This window comes from Exophiala bonariae, assembly GCF_035927105.1.
Source record: "Exophiala bonariae strain CCFEE 5792 chromosome Unknown scaffold_1, whole genome shotgun sequence".
Lineage (NCBI taxonomy): Eukaryota > Fungi > Ascomycota > Eurotiomycetes > Chaetothyriales > Herpotrichiellaceae > Exophiala > Exophiala bonariae.
This window is the reverse complement of record NW_027042476.1, coordinates 3,593,376-3,617,013: the sequence shown is the minus strand read 5'-3', so window position 1 is coordinate 3,617,013 and position 23,638 is coordinate 3,593,376. Positions and strand designations below refer to the sequence as shown.

Sequence of the window (23,638 nt, the reverse complement as noted above, 5' to 3'; positions counted from 1 at the left end):
TGGGCATGTCTTTTGATATTTCTGAATTTCGACCAATTCGCATACTAACGAAGTCGGGCGTGAAACACGAAGCTCGTCAAGACTGCGACTTATGTCATCATCCATGGCAATATGAGAAACAGAGCGCAGGGTACAGAAAATTTACTGAGAACCTGAGGATCAAAGGGTATAGTGCCTTTCCCTCCTGTATCGATCCTTCACCAAACAACTAATATAAACGCAACACGGGTGGGCAGGCTACGCGATCGAAAAGTGGTGAGTACGGCATCTGCATCCACAGCTAGGGATGAAGCCTTTGAACGAATCGTAGAAGACAATCAGTCTAACCGAGGTTGCTTTCATGTCGCATGCAGGCCAGTATCTCCACAAATTTTCACACCGGTTAGAGCTGTATCTCTGTTGACCTGTGCATCGCTGGACACGTGGCACTGCCGTGGGCACAACTCCCATGCCGGCTCTCGCTTTTCGATATACTATACATCTGATGATATGGTCTATACATATTGGCTCATCTGACATCTTTCAGAGTCTTCTGAGCAGGGTTCCGTTGTAACCTGCGCCTGCACAGCTGAAATTATCACCTTGGTGTCATTATGATGAGTTATTGACGGCTTTGCGCTAACACGCCTCGCACCTCATGCCAAGACTGGATCGCTCGGTTACTCCCACAAAGCTTTGGGCAACCGACCCAAGCCACCTCCTAGTTCACAATGATACTATTGGCTATATTGACTGCCTGTGCAGATCTAACCTTAATTAGTCCGCCACTTCAATCCATGAGCGACATCACGCTCGTCAACATCTTGGCAATCTGACCTGTCACGTATTTGTTAACCATAAAGTGCTTGTTCCCCTCGCTTCACAGCTGAAGCTGAGAATCGTCAGATCTAGGTCGTCCTCATTCTCATATCTTACTACTAGCCTGCGATCGATCGATCTCGGCAACTATGGATAGCGTGCGTCCCACCTTTCGAGGAGCTGTCCGAACGCCGGCGGACCTCCTCGTGGTGGTTGAAGCCTGTTTACAAGGTTATCTGTCTCACACCTCAAGAAAGCCATCTCCCGAAGAATTGAATTATTTGGTTCAGGCAGGGAACACGTTTGTCTACGAAGAAAACGCATCAGGATTCCGAGAATGGGGCGACCAATTCCGCTGGACCTTGGTCGAGAAAGAGGGTGAAGTCGAAGAGTACATGTGCATCCCTTTCAACCTACGCAAAATTACTGCCACTATTGATTGGCAGAGATCCACGCACTTCCTTGTGTCATATCAACCAATACAATATTCCTATACAAGTGCGCCGAGAAAGCTATGCAACGATGAACACATTCAAACTCTGGCACCACGAAATGGACTCAGCTTCCAGAGGCACTCTAATCCGATATAGGTGGTCACCTCGCTTATCGCACGACCAGATATGTCCGACATTGGGACCCCTATCCATCAAACCATCAGGGCAAAGTAATGAGCTCTGAGATTTGCAGTATGGCTTCCAGGTAGTGCATCAAAACGCAAATTTTATTCGTCAACAGCAGCAGAAGAAGCTTTCGAGATTAGTACTTGGTGTTGTTTTTGAATTTACTGACTACCCAATGGCTCTCGCCGCAGTGTTAAATTTGACTGCCATGACGCTCGGTAGAACAACTGAAGGTGTTAGTTTAGGCTCTGCCAGGCTATGGCCATACACTTGTTCCCGGCAGTGGGACACGTATGCAGATACGTTACAACTTTAGCCTATAATAGGCCTCTGTTAATTTAGCTAATTTTTATACACTTCCAGAAACATGGGCCTTCACACCTGAAATCTTGGGATTTATGACTAAAACTGGTGTTGATGATAGCACAGTTAATTCTCAGCGCGAAGACATCTTGATAACAGCACTGGCAGTACTGTGTGGTGCGCCAGCCGTGGTGGCAGTCGAAGTACCATGGGACATATTTCATTGCGCAAGGGGTTCCACCACAGCGGCATATCGATTAGCTCTCGCTTGCGACTCCACGATCCATGCACTCTCACATTCAGAATAGACGAAGATGGCACCGAAGCCTGCGTTTTCTCAGACGAATCGAGCGTAGAATAACGCTACGTTCCACCGTCTATTCCCTGCCAACAGGCTATCCCGTGGTCGCCAACACATCCGTTGCTTCTGCCCTCAAGCGTTCTTATGCTATACCTCTACACTATACCGTCCCTCAGCTCAAGGTGGTACTTGGAAGATATTTATTCATGAATACTGAATGCGTGGTATTCAAGTGATGATGTTTGACTCCTGGTGAATACGGCGTGCTCGCTGGTGACCAGACAGTTGAATATTTAATTACGGAGGGGTCACTTTGGCCAGGCAGCGAAATTTTGATGAGTCCGAACGCTTCTTATTAGGCCATGAAAAGATTGAACTCCTGGGAGTTGCTGGCCCTTCAACGACTCAACAACTTCATGCCATTGGTTCCTTTGGCTCTTCCATGTGCTCCGCCTGTGTGGGCTTCTGTTCACAAGAATTGAAGCGCGTAGAGGGAAAATTGGCCCTTGGCAAAAGGGGACAAATGGCGAGAGAAGTCGAACATCACTTGTCGGGTGGTGACATAGGCAATAACAGTTTGGGAATATGCTTAAGTCCCTTAGAATCTCCCTCTTCAGATCCGGAAACAGCGACCAGCGTTATATTAGTTCTTGAATTTCTTAATATCCACCATCGAGTCATCCCACCATGTGATGGTGCAGTGCTGCCGATCATCGTTTCTCCTGACGGCCAACATCTCCCTGAGGTCATCAAATCCACCTATCTTGAAAAACCAATTTTACAACTGTGTCATCTGCCAGTACATGCCGCAGGATAAGCATCACAGGAACCACACCAATATTTTGATCCACGAAAAACCCTTAGTGCTATAATACGAGGTGGTCATTCAAAGAATACCTCGCTTAGAGGGAGTCGGAAGATGAGAATGGCTGAAGAATGTGCTGTCTTTCAGTTCCCATCAGTGGAAGAAAAACAAAGCCATGACTGCCAACGGGCGACAAAATGCGGTTGACAGTCACTGCTCGGGATGGAATGATGATACCGAAGGGGCACATCGTAGGCGCATAGAGAAGAGTCCCAGGCTAGGCTTCACCTCCATCGTCAGTAGTTTCAGAACAGGAGGAGCTATAACACAAAATCATGAACTCGAGCTGCATGATTCTTGAAGTGCAACTTCCCTTTCAGGACCACTCCAGCACAACCAAGGTCGTCAGGGCAGGGAATCCGATCGCCGTCCATGAACTGGTTGAGCCGACACCGGTCTGCATGCCGTTGAAGGGAGAACTTGCTTTTGAACCGTTGCTGTCGATCCTTCGTAGGAAGATTGCTCATCATGCAGAACAGACACTGAAATCCTCGGCATTTCAGAGGATTGCTGCGAGGCGTTTCTGGCCCTTTCCTGGAAGTCGCTTCGGGAGAATCCGTGAAGGGCAGAGCTGGAGGGGGGGTAATTTTTGCAGTACGACTTTCCCTTTTCTTACATAGTGCAATCATATTGCGGCAGCATTTGATGTGTCGCAACAAACTCTTCTCTCCGGTGAACCTTGCTGGATCACTGACGGCGGCCTCCGCGATTCGGCGTCGTTCGGGGATCTTAATCATCGCTTCCTCTGCAAGTATCGGTTCTTTGCAGTCAGGGAAATCTCCTTGGATCTGTCTCTGGATGTTGACCACGGGGGCGGTGATGTCGTACTCCTCCTGGATGTGCCTCAGCAGAGCGCGTTCTTGAGCGCGTACGGTGCTATTGATCGTCCGTCCCAGAGCCTGGTAATCATCGTAGACGGGCTCTCCCTCGGCCATCTTCAAGGCCCCGAACTGTCCTAGAATGTCCATGCGAAGGCGATCCCGACTCGCAAGGAGTTCGAGGATGGCTGGAGCCTCGCGGACCTGTACGCCTTGCTCTTCCGTGAGTTTTTTGGGCCGATTTCGATCGCGAAGCCGGCCAATCCGACTGGCAGCCTTGGCCGATTCGTGGCTGGGCTCGCGGTGCCAAAACGCGTCTTGCGTGCTATATCGAATGATTCGAGAGAGGTAATTACGTTCAAAGATCGCCGACGACCCCACGTGGTCCAGGACGAGGTTTCGAACGGCCGCATTGGAATTCGGGTCATCTGAATTTGTCCAGTCAGCCAAGGGCTAAGTGATAAGAGCCCCGTGCCAGAGCACAGTGTCGGAATCAAAAGAAGAGAGCATACCATTGACCGCATTCCCCAATGCCCGTCGGAGACAGTACGTGGTCAAAGTCTGGACATAGCCTAGGGCTTCCCCGAGCCGCTTGACCCAAGACTGGTAGATGCTATCTATCAGGCCAGCCGTGGGAGACGTCTGCACGCCTTGTTTGGTCTTTACGGCCCGCCGAAAGACCAGGGTATCCAGGATATCTTGCTTGAAGGGAATTTGCTGGCAACCACTCTCGCCTTTTGCCTTCAGGCGGAATAGGATATCGGGAGAGACCAAACCAGGAGCGGCAAAAGCTTCGTCATCAAAAGCCAAGCCCACGAGATGGGTGATGATACAAAAAACCGGATTGTCGTCGAGGTTGAACGTGTATGTCTTTCTGCAGGATGAGCTCACGTCAGTATATCGGGTCGAGGCAGATCTGAAAGCGTTCAAAGTCTTACGGTCGTTTCCTCTTCTTACCCGACTTGGTCTTGGTCAGCTTGACTCCGAGTTTGACGTGGTGGGTGTCGGTGTCCTGCTCCTTTTCGACGTACAGGTCGAGATCGCGGTACGTGACGCACAGTAAGGCGTGGGGTCGCGACCCCGTGAAAGCGGCGAGCAACAGGATCGCCGCCAGCTGCAGCCTCTGACGTTCGTTGTGGAAGACGTTGATATCGGACGCCCAGTGGTATCGGATCAGCTCCACAAACTCCTCGGCTTCGAGCAGAGGTTTCTCCGTGTCCATGTTGTCCAAGCCATATTCTTTCGTCAAAGGTCCTTCAATGAACTGTGGTCTCCTTTAGCCTCCACGCCCAGTCACCACACAGGGGGCCAACCCGTACCACAAAGATCTGCCTCAGGACCTGGGGATCCACCCGACGCTGTGTCCACAAGATGTGCAATTGGCTCAACTGCCGCCAGTACGTGGTCACCGTGCTGGTCTTTTTGATTGTGTAAGTCTTCAACATCCAGTGGAGAAAATTCTCCATCCTTGCCGGAATGCATTCTTGTAAGATTTGCGGGGGGTCGAGGTGGAGGAGAGAGCAGTACCTGAACGAGCGGTCAGAGATGCGGTATGTGTGACCCGCTTCCGTCGAGGGGGTGGAACTTACTCTTCAAAGAGTGCTCGGATTCGATCCACGTGGTGAAGGGTACTGTCGGCATAGAGGGTGACCGGTCGGACCGCGCCCAGCGCTTCTTGGTACTTGCCCTCGAGGAAATCTCGCGGACAGAGATTGGCAGAAGATCGTCCGAGGTATGATTCACCAGAGTCCAATTTGACCACGTGGGGAATCTTGCGACGCCCCATGAGTGACGAATGGGCTTAGGGTAGAAGAAAGGGATGACGAGGCAGATACCGCGAATGAAGGAAAAGAGACGCGTAGGAGGGAGAGAGAGGGACGGAGTCATTGAGACCAGACGTTTTTATAGTGTTCATCTCGGGATAAAATGCTGACCACGACCGTCTGGAGGTTCCCCACCACGCGGGGCATGATGGCATAGGTTGGTGAGACATCCGACGCCAGAGGACTCGGCGCTGTCAGGGCGAGGAAGTCATATACGATTGTGAGCAGGCACCGTGGGCGAAGAGGGCGTTCGGCCAAAGTCGTTGTTTAGTCTGGTCAATGTGACCGCCAGTGTGGTAGGGATGTTGACATGCAAGGATGGAGAGGAGGGTCAGGCAGAGGCGCAGGGAACTGGCAGGGAGACGGCCGAAAGAACGAAAAGCAGCCGAAAGGGATGGTGCAAAAGCGGCGAGGGGACGCGCTGGATGCGGTCGGAATGGGGGCGAAAACGGTGAAAGGGCCTCGCAAAAACGGCGACGCGGACCTCGCAAAACGGAAGCCTTTTCTCCACGACACGCACTTGGGAAATAATACTCTAACAAAATATATCTATCTTCTACTATATAAGGAAGTATTAATAGTAGAAGATTTAGCGTACGCTATAATAAGGACGATATTCGCACAATATAGGATATCGAACATTATTATTACCGATAGAGATAAGTTATTTAATTTACAATTCTAGTAATTACTAATAGACCTATTGGGAATTAAATATAAGATATTAACATTATATTACCTATAGATAGATGGATAAACTAAAAGAATAAACTAGACGATCGAACAATACTTATAATGCTATATTAACTATAAATAAAATAACTAGATTTAACTACTACTAATAGTATAATTCGCCTTTAACAACAATAAATTAATAATAGGAATATCATCTTTCTTTGCGAACTACGAGAGATACTTAGAACTATTAAGAAAAAGCCTAGAACTAAAACCTAAGGTAGAAAAAGCAAAAGTAACAGTGGATAAATTGAACGAACTATATTTCTTACTAAAAACGAAATTGGACAAAATAGTAAAAACAACCACGAAAATAGCTAACAAGAAAAGATCTAAGGGACTAGACTTCTAGGAGAGGGAGATGGTTTACATCAGTACAAAAAATATCAAAATATAAAGACTAAGCAAAAAACTCGACAACACGAAAATTGGATCGTATCGAGTTAAGAAAATACTAGAACTAGTGTTATATAAATTGCAATTGCTAGGGGGAATAAACATCCACCCAATCTTTCATAAGTCATTACTAGAAAAAGCACTACCTAATGTACGACCTAGACCAGTCTATATCGATAAAGACATCCAAGAACTATATTACGACGTAGAAAGAATCCTCCAATACCGCTAACAAAATAAATAAACGGAATATCTAATTAAATAGTTAGGGTATACGGAGAAGGAAAATACTTGGGAACTAGGAACGAACCTTAACTCGAAACTTATCGACCAATACTGGAAGAATCTTGAAGGATCCAAGGAACGCTTGGGAACGTAGCCTAGAACTGATCGGCTAGGCCGTCCCCCGCGCTCTAGGTAAATGGGGATAATATCAATCTAGTAGGGGGCTCGGCTAACTCTAGAATCTTATGGTCGTCGAGCTCGGGGCCCTAGGGGTATAACCGAGCGTCCTCTACGACAATAGCTTCCTCCGCTTCAGATTCTAGCTTCGACATTTCCTACCTCAATTTCACTTCATTTTAAAAAGCTTCGTCCATTTGACGACGAGCTTTAACTTAAGTAGTAACCGCTACCTCTTGAGCCTAACGGGAGGCCTCAATTTCCCAAAGCAACCTTTCCCTCTCGGTGTTACGAACTGCCAAGGGCGTAATGGTTCTTGGACTCAGACGTGGTTGGGTTTCGCGGACGGAAGTATAGGTACTTGCGGACAGATGTGGAAGGGGTGAGGGCTCAGGGTTCAACAGGTTTGAGTGTAGTAGTAAGATAATTATTGACTACGAGGAGTCTATGAAATGTTGGTGTAATGACCGTAACTATATACTCGTAAGATCCCCCCTGCTCTCCTACTCTATCCGCTCTATTGCTCTATCACAGATCAACCAGAGTACTAGAGCGCCGAAGCACATTACGTGTCTCAGCCTTGTGTGCCGGGGACTCCCGTCACATCATAGCCTCCTCGCCCGACCTGCCTCTCCTAGCGGGTCGCCATATAGGTTAAGTGTCAACCCGTAACACTTTCCCCTCCTTCTCCATGCGTTGGCCTCAACGTATATAAGGTGAGCCTACCCCCTTCCTACGCGTAAGTCCATCATGGCTAACAATGCCTCCTTAGCATTCTTCTAAGCGTAATTCCACCTAGCGTCGTTACGACCTTTCCCTCGCTATCGAAATCGAAGGATTCCTCGCTATGGTGGCCTGCACCAACTGTGCTCGATTAGGCGACCTCTATTATTTCTCCAAGGAGCGTTCCAAGAAGTGTTCTTGTTGTATTCGAAAGAACGTGGACTATGATAGTACCTTTTCCTTGGAAGAATTCCGGAAAGTGGGTGACCAAAAGAAACTGCTAAAAGCTAAGTCGCGGGGTAAACGGAAAGAAATCAGCCGGCTTCGCAATAAAAGAGTGTTAGCCTACGGGGCACTCCTAGAGGCCTAGCGTGCCCTTACGGCTATAGATAAGGAAATTGCGTCTAAAGAGGACGCTAACAATAAATTTAACGATGATTTAGCGATACTTGAGGAAACATCTAGGCAAATGATCCGTCGAGAGATACTAGCCCTCGGTGTCTTGGACACCGTATCCGAGAATGATGAAATCGCCCTAGCGGACCTAGATTCCATTAATATCGATTGGAGTGAGGTGGCCTAGGCGATAACTGGGACTAGTAATACCGATTAAGTAGATTTTGCGGCAAGTTCCGGGTAGGTTCCCATATATTGTATTGTTTGCTGTAGCCTAACCACTATACCAGGTAGCGTCGTTCGCCCTTCTAGCGTTCTATTTTGTATCGGAGGATTCGGTCTAGGACATAGTGTCCTTTAGGAGTTGGGTCTAGCGGTCCGTATATCCTATAATAAGCACGAACATCATTTATATCCAAGTTTTACAATGATTCCCATGAATTCTCCGAGTCCTCGTAACCTTTCCACTTAATAAGGTAGTACATATTATTAGTGTTATATTTGCTATTAATAATGGTTTCGATCTCGTATCGGGGTTCCTTAGTGTCTTTGTCGATCTAGACTAATCCTACCTTCGCATCTAGCGAATAGCAAGGTTCCAGAAGTGACTTGTGGAATACCGGGTAAATATCCATAATCGACGGTAATTCCAATTTGAAGGTGACAGGTCCTTATTTCTTTAGAATCTTAAATGGGCCTAACTTAGTATGGTCCAATTTAGTACTTAGTCGTTTTATCTTGATAGTTTTTCTGACCAGATAGACCATGTCTCCCTCTTTAAGATCTAGTCCCTTAGATCTCTTCTTATTAGCCTAGATTCTCATGCGATATTGCAGGAATCTCAGCTCCTCACGTAATGCCTTATGCAATTTGTAGATATTCGTAATATATACGTAAGCTTTCTGGGCGTATACCTTAGCCTCGATAGAATCTCCCGTAATTCTAGGGTGCCTACCGTATAGCGCATAATGCGGTGATACGCCTATTGCCCCCTTCGTAGTGTTAAATACGAATTCTGCCAAGAGTAAACAAGATACCCAGTCATCTTAACCGTAATTCATATAGCCTCTTAGGTATTGCTCCAAGGTTTGATTGATTCTCTCTATTTGTCCATCTATTTGCGGGTGGAACGAAGTCGAGAGCTTCGTCTTAGCCCCTAGGAGTTTCGTAAAGGAAGTCCAGAACTTGGATATAAACAGTTTATCTCGATCGGAGATAATTTCCTTAGGCATACCATACTTCGTATAGATTGTATCTAGAAAGAGGTGTGCAAACGTTTTAGTATCAGTGGTTTCTCTGAAAGCCCGGAAATACGCTGTCTTAATTAGTTGATCGTTAATTACAAAGATGGCGTCGTAGACTGTTCCGTCTACCGGGTGTGCGGATGCTAGGAGTTTCGTGATAAAGTCAAAGGCTATGGACTCTTAGGGTGCCTCTAGTAAGGGTATTTCCTATAGAAGTCCATAAGGTCGATGGCGAGCATACTTTATCTTGCTATAGACATCACATTTCTTAATATACTACTTAATATACTTTGCTAATTGTAGAAAGGTATAGGTGCGTATAATCCGCTCTATAGTTTTATCCATATCGGTATATCCTATATTTAGCATATCGTAGTGTAACCTAATCACTTCTTCGATTATACTCGTGAGAATATATACTAGTCCGTGTTCGTCGAGAAAAAGGTCTCCCATATCGAGATAATCTAAGTGTTTCCTTTTCTACGCTTTAAGGTTTGGGTCTCGGTAGCTTATCGCGACGATTCGATCCTCCTAGTCCGAATCGTCGGAGATAGTGTTGGTGGCCGCAAAGGCTCGGTTATATACCAATGAACCATCTTTGTCTTCCATTAGGATAGAGTCTCTTACCTTATCTGAATCTTCGAGTTTATAGTCGCTGCGGCGGCTTAGGGCGTTCGCGCGGCCATTTTCCGTTCCCTTCCTATAATTGATCTGGAAGTAGAACTCGGAGAGCTGTTCTAACCATCGTACTTATCGCCGGTTGAGTTCTTTAGTTGTTGTGAAGTACGTTAGGTTCTTATGATCAGTCAGAACCTAGATCTTATATTTAGCGTCGGAGAGGTGAACTCTCCATTCCTCGAACGCTTTAACTATCGCCAATAGTTCCTTGTCATGGATCTCGTATCGAAGTTCCGACCCAGTCATTTTCCGAGAGTAGTAAGCAATAGGATGCTACTTGCCATCCTCTAGATTCTACTAGTATAGATATGCGCCGATAGTAAAGTCGGAGGCGTCGGTCTCGATGAGGATCGGTTTATCGGGATCGAAGTGCCGTAATACCGGTGCCGTGGTGAAAGCGTGAAGAAGTTGTTTAAACGCCCTCGTGTGAAGTTTCGTCCATACCTAGGGAATGTCCTTCCCTATGAGTGCTGTGAGTGGTGCGGCGATCTTAGAAAAGTCTTTGATAAATCGCCGATTGAAGTTGGCTAATCCTAAGAAGGATTGTACGTCCTTAACCTTCTTCGGAATGGGCCATTCCAGGATGGCTTTGATCTTGTTCGGGTCTATCCGGAGTCCTTCCGTAGAAATGATGTACCCTAGGAAGGTGACTTCGGTCTTATGGAACTCACACTTTTCTCCTTTTACTAGGAGGTTGTACTCTTCTAGCCTCTTAAGGACTAGGGTGACGTGTCGGATATGTTCGTCCTCATTTTCCGAGTATACTAGGATATCGTCTAAGTATACTATGCAGAACACGTCTAAGTACTCGTTTAGGACATGATTGAGGAGGCGTTGGAAGGTTCTAGGAGCGTTGGTTAAACTAAAAGGCATAACGAGATATTCGTACAAGCTATAGCGACTCCTAAAGGCGATCTTCTATTCTTCTCCTTCAGCCATCCTAACTAAGTTATATGCCTCTCGAAGGTCAAGCTTCGTGAAGCGCTTGGCCTTTCGTACTTAGTCGAAAAACTCGACAATCAAAGGTAGCGAGGTGCTGTCTTTGATTGTTATACTGTTTAGATGTCGGTAATCAATGCATATACGTAGTTCATCTCCTATTTGTCCTGTCTCATCCTTTTTTAGTGCGAGGTGCATTGCATAACCGGCTGGTAATGTTGATGGTCTAATAAAGCCTTTCTCGAGATTTTCGTCGATATACTTCTTCTGTAATCGGAGTTATTGTTTAGACGTAGGCCTTAGAGGTTCTTTGATTGGCTCCTTGCCCTCAGCCAATGGAATCCTATAGTCCCATAGTTAATGTTTAGGTAAGGCGAACGCCTCTGGGTCCTTTCTAAGCAACTTCTCAAACCGGGCATATTCTTTCGGAAAGGTGAACTCTGTTGCGGTAAAAATTCCCTCATCCTGGTAGACCAATGTTCTATACGTGCGCCCCCCTCCTTAAGGAAACACGATCTCGGTAGCCCACCAGTCTATTCGTGGGTTCTAGCGTATGAACCACGATATCCCCAGCACCGCATCCTAGCTAGAGTCGAAGACGTCGAACGCAATTTCTTCCTCATGATCCTCGATGGTTATGTGGAGGCGTCGTGTTTCTTCATCCACTAGATGTTTGGTCCTAGACCCGTCTACTATACCCAGTTCATATGTAGACTACTTCCTTTGTATCATGAAGCCGTGATGTTATGCAAAACGTCGCGTCATATAGTTCCCTATCGCGCCGGTATCGAGTATGATCCTAACGCGATTACCGTTTAGGGTCGTAAATATAACGAAGTATCTATCGTAGTCTGCGATAGTAGTGTAGAGCTGCTATTCCCCGAGGATGACTAGTCCTGAGTAGCTCTCTAGTTTCCCGACTCGTTGTCGCTATCGTTAGCCAGAGCTCGCTTCACGGTTTCTGAGTCCATTGCTAGGTAGAGTATACGGACTTGTGGGAAAAGCTTAGTGTTAGCGTCTAGCCAATCGCGTGCCTCTTTATAAAGAGCGATCAACGTATCTTAGTCGGATACTCGAATGACAGCAAGTTCTTATCGTTTGTACGTGTTGGTCTAGTTATAGCTTCGATGGGTGTGTTGTGTAGACTAGTCACAGTCTCCTCCATTACACCAGACCTCGTTCCAATAGAACGTGATGATGAAGATAACTTCATCCTCGCGAGCTATAATACGAAACCGTTGTACCCTTCTTGGTGTGTTAGTAGGGTGTACGTCTTAGGGCATATGCTTAGGTTGCCTAGGTAGTTTGCGGTGATCCTCTAGTTCGCTGAATTAGACGAGGCGTCCTAGCTTCATTGGAGCAGAGGTAGCCGCAAAGACCTAGGTGGCAGCCATTTATTGTCCTGGCTAGCCCTTAGCCCGGCAATTTCTTGCTTTGTGTCCTAGTTTACCATAATACAGACAAAGATTCTTGTCCATTCTGTCTTTCCGTTGAGTAGGTGTCAACGACCCGTGATTGGAGTGGGCGATCCGCTTTCTGGGACTCCCTTTAGTTGCACTGAATTCCCAGTCCATTTCATCAGAATTTCTGCGAGGTGCTTCATATCGCTTTCTCGTAGTATTTGCGCCAGGGTGAGAAGCTCTACTCCCCTTTTCCCAGCGTCTCTCGATCACTCGTTGGTCAAGCTTAATACATAAGTTGATATACTCACTCAATGATATTGGTAGAGTGGGTTAGTTGATCAATAAATCCTTAATGTCGAATTTCAAGTCGAGGCGAAACTGAGCCAATAGAGCTTCATTGTTCCAACCAATACGAGGAGTGTACTATTGAAATGTAGCTGCATACGCGGCTACGGACGACGTCTGGCGTAAAGCTTCCAATTTACGCTCAGCGGTCCTTCGTTCATCTACATCACCATACATTTCTTTTATTCCTACTACGAACCCTATCTATATAAAGATCATTATGGTAGAGGCTCGAGCAGATTCACCGTTATTCAAGCGATCGTTTAGGATCGGCTTGAACTAGTCTAGAGCGGATCTACGCAAGAATGACCCGGCGTAGACGACTTTAGCTGTGTCTTCAGTGAACTTCCGTCGGTTGGATAGAAAGTTAAGTTGTAACTAGGTAATGTAGGCTTCAAACTTACGTCTGTCGCCATAGAATAGGTTAGGTTTAGCGGCATTCCCGCCGTCGTTGGTGTCACTAGTACTTAGTGCATCGGCCCGCGATCCACCTCGCGGAGTACTAGGTTCTCCTCGAACAGATATGGTGTCGCTCAAAGCTAGCTTCTTAAATGGTTCGATCAAGGGGATCGACGTAGGGACACTTGACTAGTTGATTGGGGATAGAACTCTCGAAGGAGGCGTGAGTTCTTCACTGGAGTTGGAATCTAATGATTCTTCGTCAAGGTCGGGATCTGTTATACGCGTATACTTGTCTTAAGGGTAGTCAATGTGTTACGAACTGCTAAGGGCGTAATGGTTCTTAGACTTAGACGTGGTTAGGTTTCGCGAACGGAAGTATAGGTACTTGCGGACAGATGTGGAAGGGGTGAGGGCTTAGGGTTCAATAGGTTTGAGTGCAGTAGTAAGATGATTATTGACTGCGAGGAGTCTATGAAATGTTGGTGTAATGACCGTAACTATATACTCGTAAGATCCCCCCTGCTCTCCTGCTCTGTCCGCTCTGTTGCTCTATCACAGATCAACCAGAGTACCAGAGCGCCGGAGCACGTCACGTGTCTCAGCCTTGTGTGCCGGGGACTCCCGTCACATCATAGCCTCCTCGCCCGACCTGCCTCTCCTGGCGGGTCGCCATGTAGGTTAAGTGTCAACCCGTAACACTCGGACCGCAATCGTTCCCACTCTAATTTTATTATCCTCACGTTATATGTGGAACCTCGTATATAATACTCTCTACAACGACCGGAACGAACGTGCACCTTACACTTGGTGTCGTTGCGACGATAAGAAGAATAAGCGCGAGGCATTTTCCGGCTAAAGGCAATAATAAAGGAACCAAGGGCCTTGCGGTCGTCGGTAGAAGTCGTTGGTCTAGGAGGACGAGAGCGACGCTCGCTGGATTTATTGGTACGTTGCTTGGGTATGATTAGCCATAAGAAGGGAAACTAGAACGCGAAGGGGGACACTGACCTTAAGTACGTTGAGAGTAACGCACGAATATGAAGGGGGGATAGTGTTACAAAATAGTACATACGGCCTACTTATGACTCAGAGAATTAGATAGCTGTGCCGAGAACTAATAAGGTGACGTAACTTAGCCTGATACGCAAGACTAAGTCACGTGACCAACAGTTGGTCCTCAGTGGTCCTCAGGGGGAATTAGCCTCCTCAGTGCTAAGCACACTGAGGATGACTGAGGACGCTCACCCACGCTGAGGACGCTAGCACTATATATACACGCTCACTACTCTAGATAGGACTACTCGTAGTCAACTTCGTTAACAATCCTATACCTACATTTAGGATAATCTGGAACTAAGTTCTCTTCGTTCATACTTCCCGTCACCATCTCGTATCCACCTATCAAGGAAACCCCTTGGTCAGACACTGTTCGCAGTTCCGATCATAACATACCTATAGCTTTATAAATAGTTATATTTAGACGATCTTAACGAGTTTATTCGAACGATATAATAATCGAGAAGATTACATCCCGTGAAGTCTCTATCTAAGAAAATAATCCTATACTATAATCCTATACCACTTTAGCTATCTTTAGTTAGTTCCCGTCCCGTGCTAACTCGCTGTAATTTAGCACCACCAATAATGGTATACTATTGTTCGGGTCCTTTTGGATAGGATGGGACGAAATAAAAGCGAATATTCACTCTTGTTGTCGAGACGGTTATACATTCTCTTAGCTACCTCTTTGTGCGCGACGCTGGATCATACAGTCGCTGGATAGTCCTGCAACTCGTGCTCTACCCCATGAATTTGCACTTCTGGCACCCTCGGCAGCGCTTGTACTGCCACAGGTTGTGGCGCGCTCGCCAGCATTCCCCTGCCATTGGTTCCGTCCTCTCCTTCGTGAACAAGCTCGAGGTTTCCAGGTCGATATCCAGCAAGTCTTCTTTCAGACCCAGTGGACGAGGGACTGATACGAGTGACGGTGCCACCGTCTGGCTGGGGGAAGAAAATCTCGAGAATGCTCCTCTGGCGACGTGGGGGTCTGGTGTTGGGGTGAATCATTCCGGCGAGCCGGTATATCGCGTTTCGGAATTGGTCGTATTCTTGTAGGTTAACGCCGAAGTATTTTGTCTGGTTGGTGAAGAGTCTCGTCCGTTTAAGCTTGAGAGACATCCAGAGGGTCAAGAGGAGGATTGGGCTAAGAAATGCCGCAACGAATTTGACGGCCAACACTTTGCCGTTCCAGAGAACAGCACTGTTGAAGACGACCACGATCAGGAGTGTACACACGGCGCCAGCGTAAGCCCAAACAGGCTGACCTATGGCTAGCAAACTGTGCGTACCCCTGTTCTGAACAAGTTTGCGCATCACTTCGTCTCCAGATCGCTCGATCCTGTTTTTATGTCTGCTTCGTCTGGATTGATGATCAGTTTTTTTGCAACAAGGAAAGGCACGGCAGCGAGACAACTTACAAGTGATAGAAGCAGATGTATGCGATGCACTGAGAGCACCACACGAGCACTGCACTGACGGCTCCGATATTGAGCAGTGCCTCTTGAAGCTGTACTGCCGTCAGTCCTCTGAGCCTCGGCGCGACATTCACGTTCTTACCAATTCTTTTGTAGTGTCCTCTTCGATGTGAATGAATGGCAGCCAGTAGAGGACCACTACAGGGATGATCACGCCCCATAGGGGTGCGCCGGTCCAGGGTAGTACATCGCTTAAACGATGCATGAATCGGCGGAAGATGTTAGCATCCCTGTTAACATCGATATTGCGCGAAAGGCCGTAAACAGTTCGAGAAGCGACGTAGAGGCCAGTGTTCGCTGCACTCAGCCCGGAATACATCAATATTCCGGACAGGACCGATGCCAGAGTATCGCTACCGGTCTCAACGAGTGCAACAATTGGCAAAGCGCTGGTATTGTGATGTGGCGCATCGCGAGCTGTAATGTCGGTTTCTTTAGCGGCTGGTGCTTGACCAAAGACTTTGGGGAGTGATGGATCATTCCAGGCAACATTCACAACGAAGGTCACCACGATCGCGACATAAAGTAAACAGATCTGTGGCGCGATGGTCATGGCAGTCAACTTCAGTTGGCTCGAGTTTCTGGCTTCGTAGGCTGTCGTGGTGAGTAACTCGACGCCAATGTATGCGAATGTCACCTTCGGAATCGCAATTCTGTGGTACGTTAGCCATTGATCGATTTCTCAGACTAAAACAACTTTCGTACAGCATCGCTTCAACTTTCGAATTTGCAACATTCGGGTTCACTTCGACGAAGTTTTTCAAATCTGCTTGAAAGTCAGTGAATTATATTATGATTCAGACGTGTGACTTATTCCTAACACTTTGTACCAATATGCTCATCACCGACCACTGTGTTGATTAGCGAGAATGACTCTCGACGATTTCGGCACACGCATACCGCCTTGGTTGACGAAGATCATCAGGAAGAAGACAAAGGCCACAAGTCCGAGCTTGATAATACCACCAATGGCCTCGATGTATCCGAAAACCTGAAGTGCATCAGCAAGTGCGTGTAGCTGTGGCGTTGGGAATCTCACCTCAACCCAAAGTAGATTTGAGAATGCAAGTAGGATAGGGGCAACGATAAAGATTGTCGACTTCAGTCCAGAAGCAATGTTCCAGTAGCCGGCGAGGTTTGCCACAGTTACAATCAGGGCGCTGAATGAGACCGTGTAGGTGTACCTGTGATCGTCAGCATCCATTCTCTTGTTCAGCTATTGTGTCCATCCTACATATAGCCGATGCCAATTGCTGCACCTAGATCCTCGTCCACAAAAGTGCGAACAAACTCAACCATAGCATTAGGTATGTCCCATAACACTATCATCTCGCAGATGCCCTCCATAACACATGTCGCCACGACGCCAACTAGAAAGAAGGCCAGTATTGTTCCACCAGGACCCGCGACTGAGAGAACTTCGCCCGCGTTAGTGAAAAACCCAATCCCAATGATGCCGCCTATCGTAATAAACTGTAGCATAATCAGATTTTGTTCTTGGCGAATCGAGGTTTGCGTACGTACATAGATCTGCCAGCCATTCAGCTCTCGTCTAAGACGAGAGCTATCGATCAGTTTCTGGGCGAAAGTGGTGAGGTCATTGAGGCTTACCTGAGTCTTTTCGAACCGGCATCCATAGCGTTTGCGAAGTCAATTGACCGTTAAGCACAATATTCAGCGGATTTCAGTGGAGGGTCTTGTAGCCGCAAGGGATTGCTCAGGTGCCACTGGCAACGTGTTATAAATTCGCATAACGGGCTGTGCAACCACCAAAAAGGGGCGCTCGTATCGCCAAAAGGCAAACAGGCAACAGGTGTTACGCTGAGCCCGGGCCAAGTGGATATATAGTTGAGCTCAGCCGCAGTGTGCAGGACAAGGTCAAGTTCTCATCCTTTGCATGTCAACAGAACTGAGCCCTCAGAAGCTCGTAACCTCAAAGAGATTGTGGAAAGGCAACATGGCTGCAGTACCCCCCCAAGGTCGACCGAATAACTCAGCGTTAGGCACGAGCGAGACTTCATCCAAAGCCTCGAACTCATGCACAGTGAAGAATGAGCTGCATGTGCAGGAAACTGGATATCTCACACGACCCAGATTGGAAGAAGCGCTTTCAACACTCTTCCCTAACGTCCCAAGCGTCAAGGACTTCGCTGCTCAGGTAAATGTGGCTCGCAAGGAAGCGAAGCTCGCTCCATCACAACCCGCTAATCCGAGTACAGCATATCAACCAGCGGTGGGTGTTCTGGACCCCTCAAAAGGTGACATGGGTTTGTGACTGCCCCCTTGATTGGACTGCACTAACGATCGAGCAGGATGACCTTGCGTGAGTCACATGGCCTGAAGGCGAATGAGTGCAAAATCTAATCCCCAGGAACAGGCCATGGGCAGAGACAGAGAATGATTAAGGCGGTCAGAGTAAGGCTACTAGGGATGGCTAGGTGGGGCAATGCCCACACCGCACATAGCCTCAGCTCCAATAGCCGCTCGTACAATTAGAACCATTGGATTCTCAGCCTCAAAACATTTCACTTGGTACGCGTACTAGTGCAAGAAATACGCCTCATTCGATTTCAGACTTGCAAATAAACAGGCCCAGGCCTTGACAGGCGTCTGCCGGTGACATGCCTGGGAAATTGGGCCGAACCCCTAACTTACGGTGGTGTAGCTAAACACGAGGTCACGAGGCTACCTGGCATTGCGGCAGTGCATTCGACTGAACATGAACAGGCAAGAGCTGAAGCTCCTACCCAAATCTCGGACGTATGTTCCTGTAAAACATAAGGGGTCTTCACCTCGCTTTGATTCTAGATAGCTATCAGGTCAATGACAAACCTTCGCTTGACTCGCTCATTCGCAAGCGTTACTAAAGCTTCGATTTGGAGCTTGTTTTAATGGCACAACTAAATTCAGGAGGTTCAGATGCAAAGGCGGCGAGCTTGGATGCTTGGTCCAACTTTTTATCGACCTCGCCCAACTTCGAGGCTGCTGTTACGGAGACACAGTACCTAATTAGCAGCCTTGACGCGTTGTATAGCAAGCTTTTCTCTCCTCGGGTCCATATTTTTACCACAGATATTGAAAGTATGTCAAGCCTACCATCCTAGGTACTCAATCTGATATCTCATAAGCGACAGCCGGTAACGATGCGTCTCCTGCCGTCGGCGTATCGAAAGAGTTGACAACCCTAAGTCAGCTAAATGAATACCTCGAGAGAGACTTGTCTGATCTCAGGTTGATGTGAGTGGAATAAGTAGAATTGAATATGCTACACAATTGATAACAAAGTTAGTTCACTAGTCCGCGGAAATTCTCTGCAGCCTTTCAGAATCACATCTGATGGTGTACTGAGCGTTGTGAAGAAGCACAATATAGAAAGAACCTTTCTCGATCTCTTGTTTGGATTTCGCAGTCGAACAGAATTGTCGGAAAAAGGATGTTGCTTATGGCGCGCTGCAAACCACGATGGGCATATTGGTAAAGCCAATGTTCTTCAAAACTGTATTATATGACTGACTAGGACAGTCCTTTGTTATCAGCTGCGGTATCGAGAGCGCAACTTCCGGCAATCGGGATCAGAAGAGTGGTCGGAGCGTCAAGTTGGTGTGTACCACCAATTTGGCCGTGACCAGAAATCGCCATCCACATTGATCCTGCTGAATGCAAAGCAGGAAACAATTGCTCGAACGCGGGTTCAGGATTCACTGGAGAATGGCCGCTTGGGTGCCTGTGGACCACAATTATCATTCAAGCTTCACCTCCTCGTCTTGTTCTCCTATCTCGACAATTGGCGCTGGTACCTTGATGAACTTGGTGGCGATCTGTTGAGAGAGGCAAGTCCTTAGTAAAGCTGATCTCCGCGTTTGCTGATCGTCATAGGAGAATAAAGGCTTTACCGAAGATCTCAAAAGCCCATATTCAGCCACCTTTCCGACGTTGCAGAAGTTGCGTAATAAAGAGGCTGCTCTTAGTACAACCTCCGTGACACTGGCTTCGACAATCGAGTTGATACACTCAATAAAATTTCTCGCACAGCAAGTCCTGTCCTCAGATCCCTTCATTAACAACGAGGGTCGCGCAGAGGTGGAAGGGTTTGAGCAATGTATTCTGAGGTGCCGAGGATATTACTCCAGTATACAGGTGTTGCAAGAGCGGGTTAACAAGCTGATTCAATTGGTAAGTACTGGACTGCCAATCTGCCTTAGAACATTAATGACGACGAAACAGGTTGCAGATGGGCTGAACCATAGAAACCTGAACAACAATGCGGACATCAGTACCAGCCTTTTGCAGTTGACCAGGAAATCTATTGATGATAATGCTGTGATTCGCGTTGTGACGATCATCACGGTAATTTATCTACCGACGCAGCTCGTCGCGGTAAGCAGCAGCCTGGCCCACAGAGTTTGAATTTGCTGACACCTGAGCAGACTCTCTTCGGCATGAATTTAACCTCCTTTGGCGATTCGTCACTGGTCTTCTCGAAGAATTGGTGGCTTTTTCTCGCTGCCGCAATTCCACTGACAGTCATGACCCTAGGAGCTGTCGGGGCTGCCGTGCTGGTTGAAAAGGACAAACGAGAGGGAGGATCTTTATCCTGGAAAAAATTATTCAAGCGTCGAGAGAAGCCGCCGGCACTTTTGCCTGTCTCAGCGAGATTTTGAATGAGCGGGATAAGATATCGACGGCCGTTCTGCTTGTCTTTTGTGCCTTGCATTGAGTAGATTCAGTAATTAGTCCTGAGGTCATTGATTAATCGGCTTCATGGCCAGCACCCCGTTCCGATACAAAAGGAACAACTGTGGCTTGTGCGAGACGATGTCTAACGGTGCAACTGCGGTACCGCAAACGGAGGTGTCGATTGGATCAAGTTCGATCGGGCCTAGGTCGCGTCCCTGACTCAAAGTCGGAGAGGGTGAAGCAAAAAGTAAGATTCGCTGTGGTTTTCGATCTCTGATGACAACTAAGCCCCGATCGTCGGGCATAGCGTGTCCAGCGGCGAACATAAAAATTGCATCTTTGCGGGATTCTGGCCGCTCCTTATTCACAGGATCGACAAGTAGAAGGCGGCCATGCATATCACATGCGGCAAACCGCTGCCCATTTTTGAATGGTATTAAGCTTTGGTGGGACTCGGGTCTACCGTCTGGGAATGGCTTTCAGCTGGTCAACGCGTGGCTGGGAACGAGCTTTGAATGAACATACCTTACAGAGCCATCGCTGCGAGCACTGCATTATTCCCCTGATGCTCCATACATGGAAGTAGTAGCTATCCCCAAGATGTTCCCAAGCACAAATACTTTGTCCATCCCGGCTAAAGGAGGTTCGGAGGACGGTCCGTAGATCTACTTTGAAAACTCCAGCACTGTGGACAGTCAAGAGATGTCAATGGTGGGAAAGAGAAGGCTCACCCGAGAACATGAACTTGGATACGGTTGCAGAATTGTAAAAGGACGTTGCCCTGCTCGGAAACCCATAGGTCGTCGAGATCCTCGATATCTCGAATGGTTCTGCGATGTTCTAAGACTCCTCCGGGCGATTTTTGCCACACAAAAATCTGAACCTGAAAATTCATATACGATTAGAATTGTGCTTGGTGAAGCTGTTTTCACGTACCTTATCAGTGGTCTGCCCATGGAGATGAAGGGCGATATAATTGCCCACGATACGCACTTTGCACAGATCAAAGGCGTCATTCGACCATTGAGCGACTGGAGCAAGCCCTGGTCCAGATCGGACACCTCGTTTTTCGGTCTGCCAGAGCGGCTGATTCGGGCCTTTCAACGTGAGGTCAAATAGGGCCATGTATTTCTTGTTCCACATGCATGCTCGTTTTCCAGACGGACAAATGCTTGTGTGTGTAGCAACCTCCGGGAATTCCAGTCTCATGAAACACCATGCATCATCTGCAGATCCAAGTAGTGCATTTTCTATCATTTTGCCTGGTGACGATATGCCAGAATCGAAGGAGTGGGTCATTGTGATCAGTTCAGGCGGAGATGGATCCTGTTGTGGGTTCGCTGCAGTCTCTGCATTGGTAAAATGCTCCCAGATCCGCCTCCTACCACGTGAACCTGCGATCATTTGGTTGTAGGCCCCAGCCAAACTTGCTGCGGCAGATTCCATAGCAGGACGCGAATCTCTGTCAATCTTCAGCATCAACTCGATAAGCTCCTGCCATTGCTTGATCCAAAAAGCGTCTCGTTGTGAGCCAAGAGAACTATTTAACCAGTGGGTAATATTTCGCTGCGGCATTGCTGTCCTGTCGTGTGCAAGCTCATAAAAATAGTCGTCACGTGCATCCCGCAGTTTCTGGAGCTCTGCGACGCCCTGAGGCCCTTCCACAGTGAACGCCAGGATGATAGCCAGGATACAACCCGCCGACCATATATCAGTCTTAGGATCTGCCTGTGGATTATCCGAAAGGCGCAGCTCCGGCGGCAAGAAGGCACCTTCACGTCCCGGACGTCCCGGCCGTGCTGAACGGTTGGACCTTTCTCGTATCAATCCTCCGAGGGTCGTTATCGGACCTGGAGCCGGAGTTGCTGGCTCTACTGTTACATCATTGCTCTCTGAAAGGTTGAAGTCGGCAAGTTTCCAGATGCCTACGGGATGCTTCTCAGTTCCAAGCGGCCCAAAGACAAGGATGTTGTCGGGCTTTAGATCCATATGAACAATTGACTGTTGGACACCGGGCCCAAGTTCTACTCCCTTGTGTAACCACGCAAGGGCCCGAAACAGCTTCCAGGCTTGGTATGCCAAATGCCGCGGACTAAATATCAGAGGATTGCTTGCAAAGTTGCTGAAGCCACAACATTCACCGGATAGAAGGTCAGCTAGGTCCATGTCAGCCAGTTCGGAAATAATGTTCAGATCATCGCCATGGACGAATGTTGCAAAATTCACCGCTATTGCTTCGGGAAAGGAGATAAGCGCTCTTCTGAACTTCTTGAGGGTGGATTCCTCTCTCTGAAAGTCTTCCCCAAAGTTTTTATTGCGCTTATCCTTGCTCTCGTAGACTTTGACGGCCATTTCGTACTCCTGGTTGACATCAGCGTGGTACAAATCCTCGACCAGACTTACCATTTGATTAGGTGTGACTTTATTGGCCTCTAATCGATAACCCTTAGCAATTCGGACTTTGTAGACGTTTCCAAAAGCGCCGCGGCCAATCCTTTCCGGTCGATCTACGTACGGCAAACGACGTTCTTGCGGATACATTGAGTGGGTTTCCTCCTCAATCCGGATCGGCGCAAAGTACAGCTGATATGAACGGAACCTGCCAAATCTTTCGCCAACTCCACTTCTTTCGAGAGTGTCGATCGTGCGATCGTCGAGAGGCAGATCTTGGTCTGAGTAGCCTCCGTAAGCAGGATCAAAAGACAGCTTTGGCGAGAGAAGCTTTGGCAAATCCCCCCAATCGTTCCACCCGGCACGAAGGAGAATTGCTATGATAGTCCTCGAGTAGCGGATGATGTTTTCTGCCCTCTCTTGTTTGTACCAGTCGAGTTTCTCGAGCAGTTTATGGATTGCATCGCTGGTCAACACCTCCTCGACAGCATATCTGGGTATGAATTTGTAACCGTCCGGTCCGATCTCGCGTACCAACAGTTTATTTTCGATATCTTTTGCAAGCTCATCCCGTTTCCGCTGATGGGCTTTGCTCCGCGAGAAGAGGGGAGCCATACGCAGGACTGTGGTCCGGCGGTAGATGCCGCTGATTGGGCTTAGAGAACCGTGGTCACGATGGTCCAGAAAGTGTTGGAAGAACAGTAATCATTGCGAAACGAAAAATTGAATCAGGAGGCAGAGGAAATACCATGATGAAGGCCAATAACTTGCGCAAGGCTGCAAAGTGGTCTTGGAGGAGCTGATTGCGAATTCCACATCCGATGGTTTCAGGTCATCTATGCCTA

The 23,638-nt window shown here is 47.7% G+C and overlaps 4 protein-coding genes across 4 annotated transcripts; all 4 read right to left on the bottom strand.

Moving 5' to 3' along the window:
• Positions 1–3,147: 3,147 nt before the first annotated feature.
• LTR84_001261 (uncharacterized protein) lies at positions 3,148–5,491 on the bottom strand (the record flags this gene model as incomplete). Its single annotated transcript, XM_064844887.1, has 5 exons — positions 3,148–4,133; positions 4,218–4,579; positions 4,644–4,969; positions 5,025–5,232; positions 5,295–5,491. 5 exons carry the CDS (start codon positions 5,489–5,491, stop codon positions 3,148–3,150), a joined length of 2,079 nt encoding a protein of 692 aa, XP_064712747.1.
• Positions 5,492–15,795: 10,304 nt separating this feature from the next.
• Positions 15,796–16,435, bottom strand: LTR84_001260 (uncharacterized protein; the record flags this gene model as incomplete). Its single annotated transcript, XM_064844886.1, has 2 exons — positions 15,796–16,378; positions 16,431–16,435. 2 exons carry the CDS (start codon positions 16,433–16,435, stop codon positions 15,796–15,798), a joined length of 588 nt encoding a protein of 195 aa, XP_064712746.1.
• A 131-nt stretch (positions 16,436–16,566) lies between these two features.
• On the bottom strand, positions 16,567–17,024 carry LTR84_001259 (uncharacterized protein; the record flags this gene model as incomplete). The annotated part of the gene is made up of 2 exons (XM_064844885.1): positions 16,567–16,909; positions 16,960–17,024. 2 exons carry the CDS (start codon positions 17,022–17,024, stop codon positions 16,567–16,569), a joined length of 408 nt encoding a protein of 135 aa, XP_064712745.1.
• Positions 17,025–20,928: 3,904 nt separating this feature from the next.
• On the bottom strand, positions 20,929–23,408 carry LTR84_001258 (uncharacterized protein; the record flags this gene model as incomplete). The annotated part of the gene is made up of 4 exons (XM_064844884.1): positions 20,929–20,970; positions 21,072–21,087; positions 21,134–21,285; positions 21,339–23,408. The coding sequence occupies 4 exons, from the start codon at positions 23,406–23,408 to the stop codon at positions 20,929–20,931; spliced, it is 2,280 nt and encodes a 759-aa protein (XP_064712744.1).
• Between the last annotated feature and the right edge of the window lie 230 nt (positions 23,409–23,638).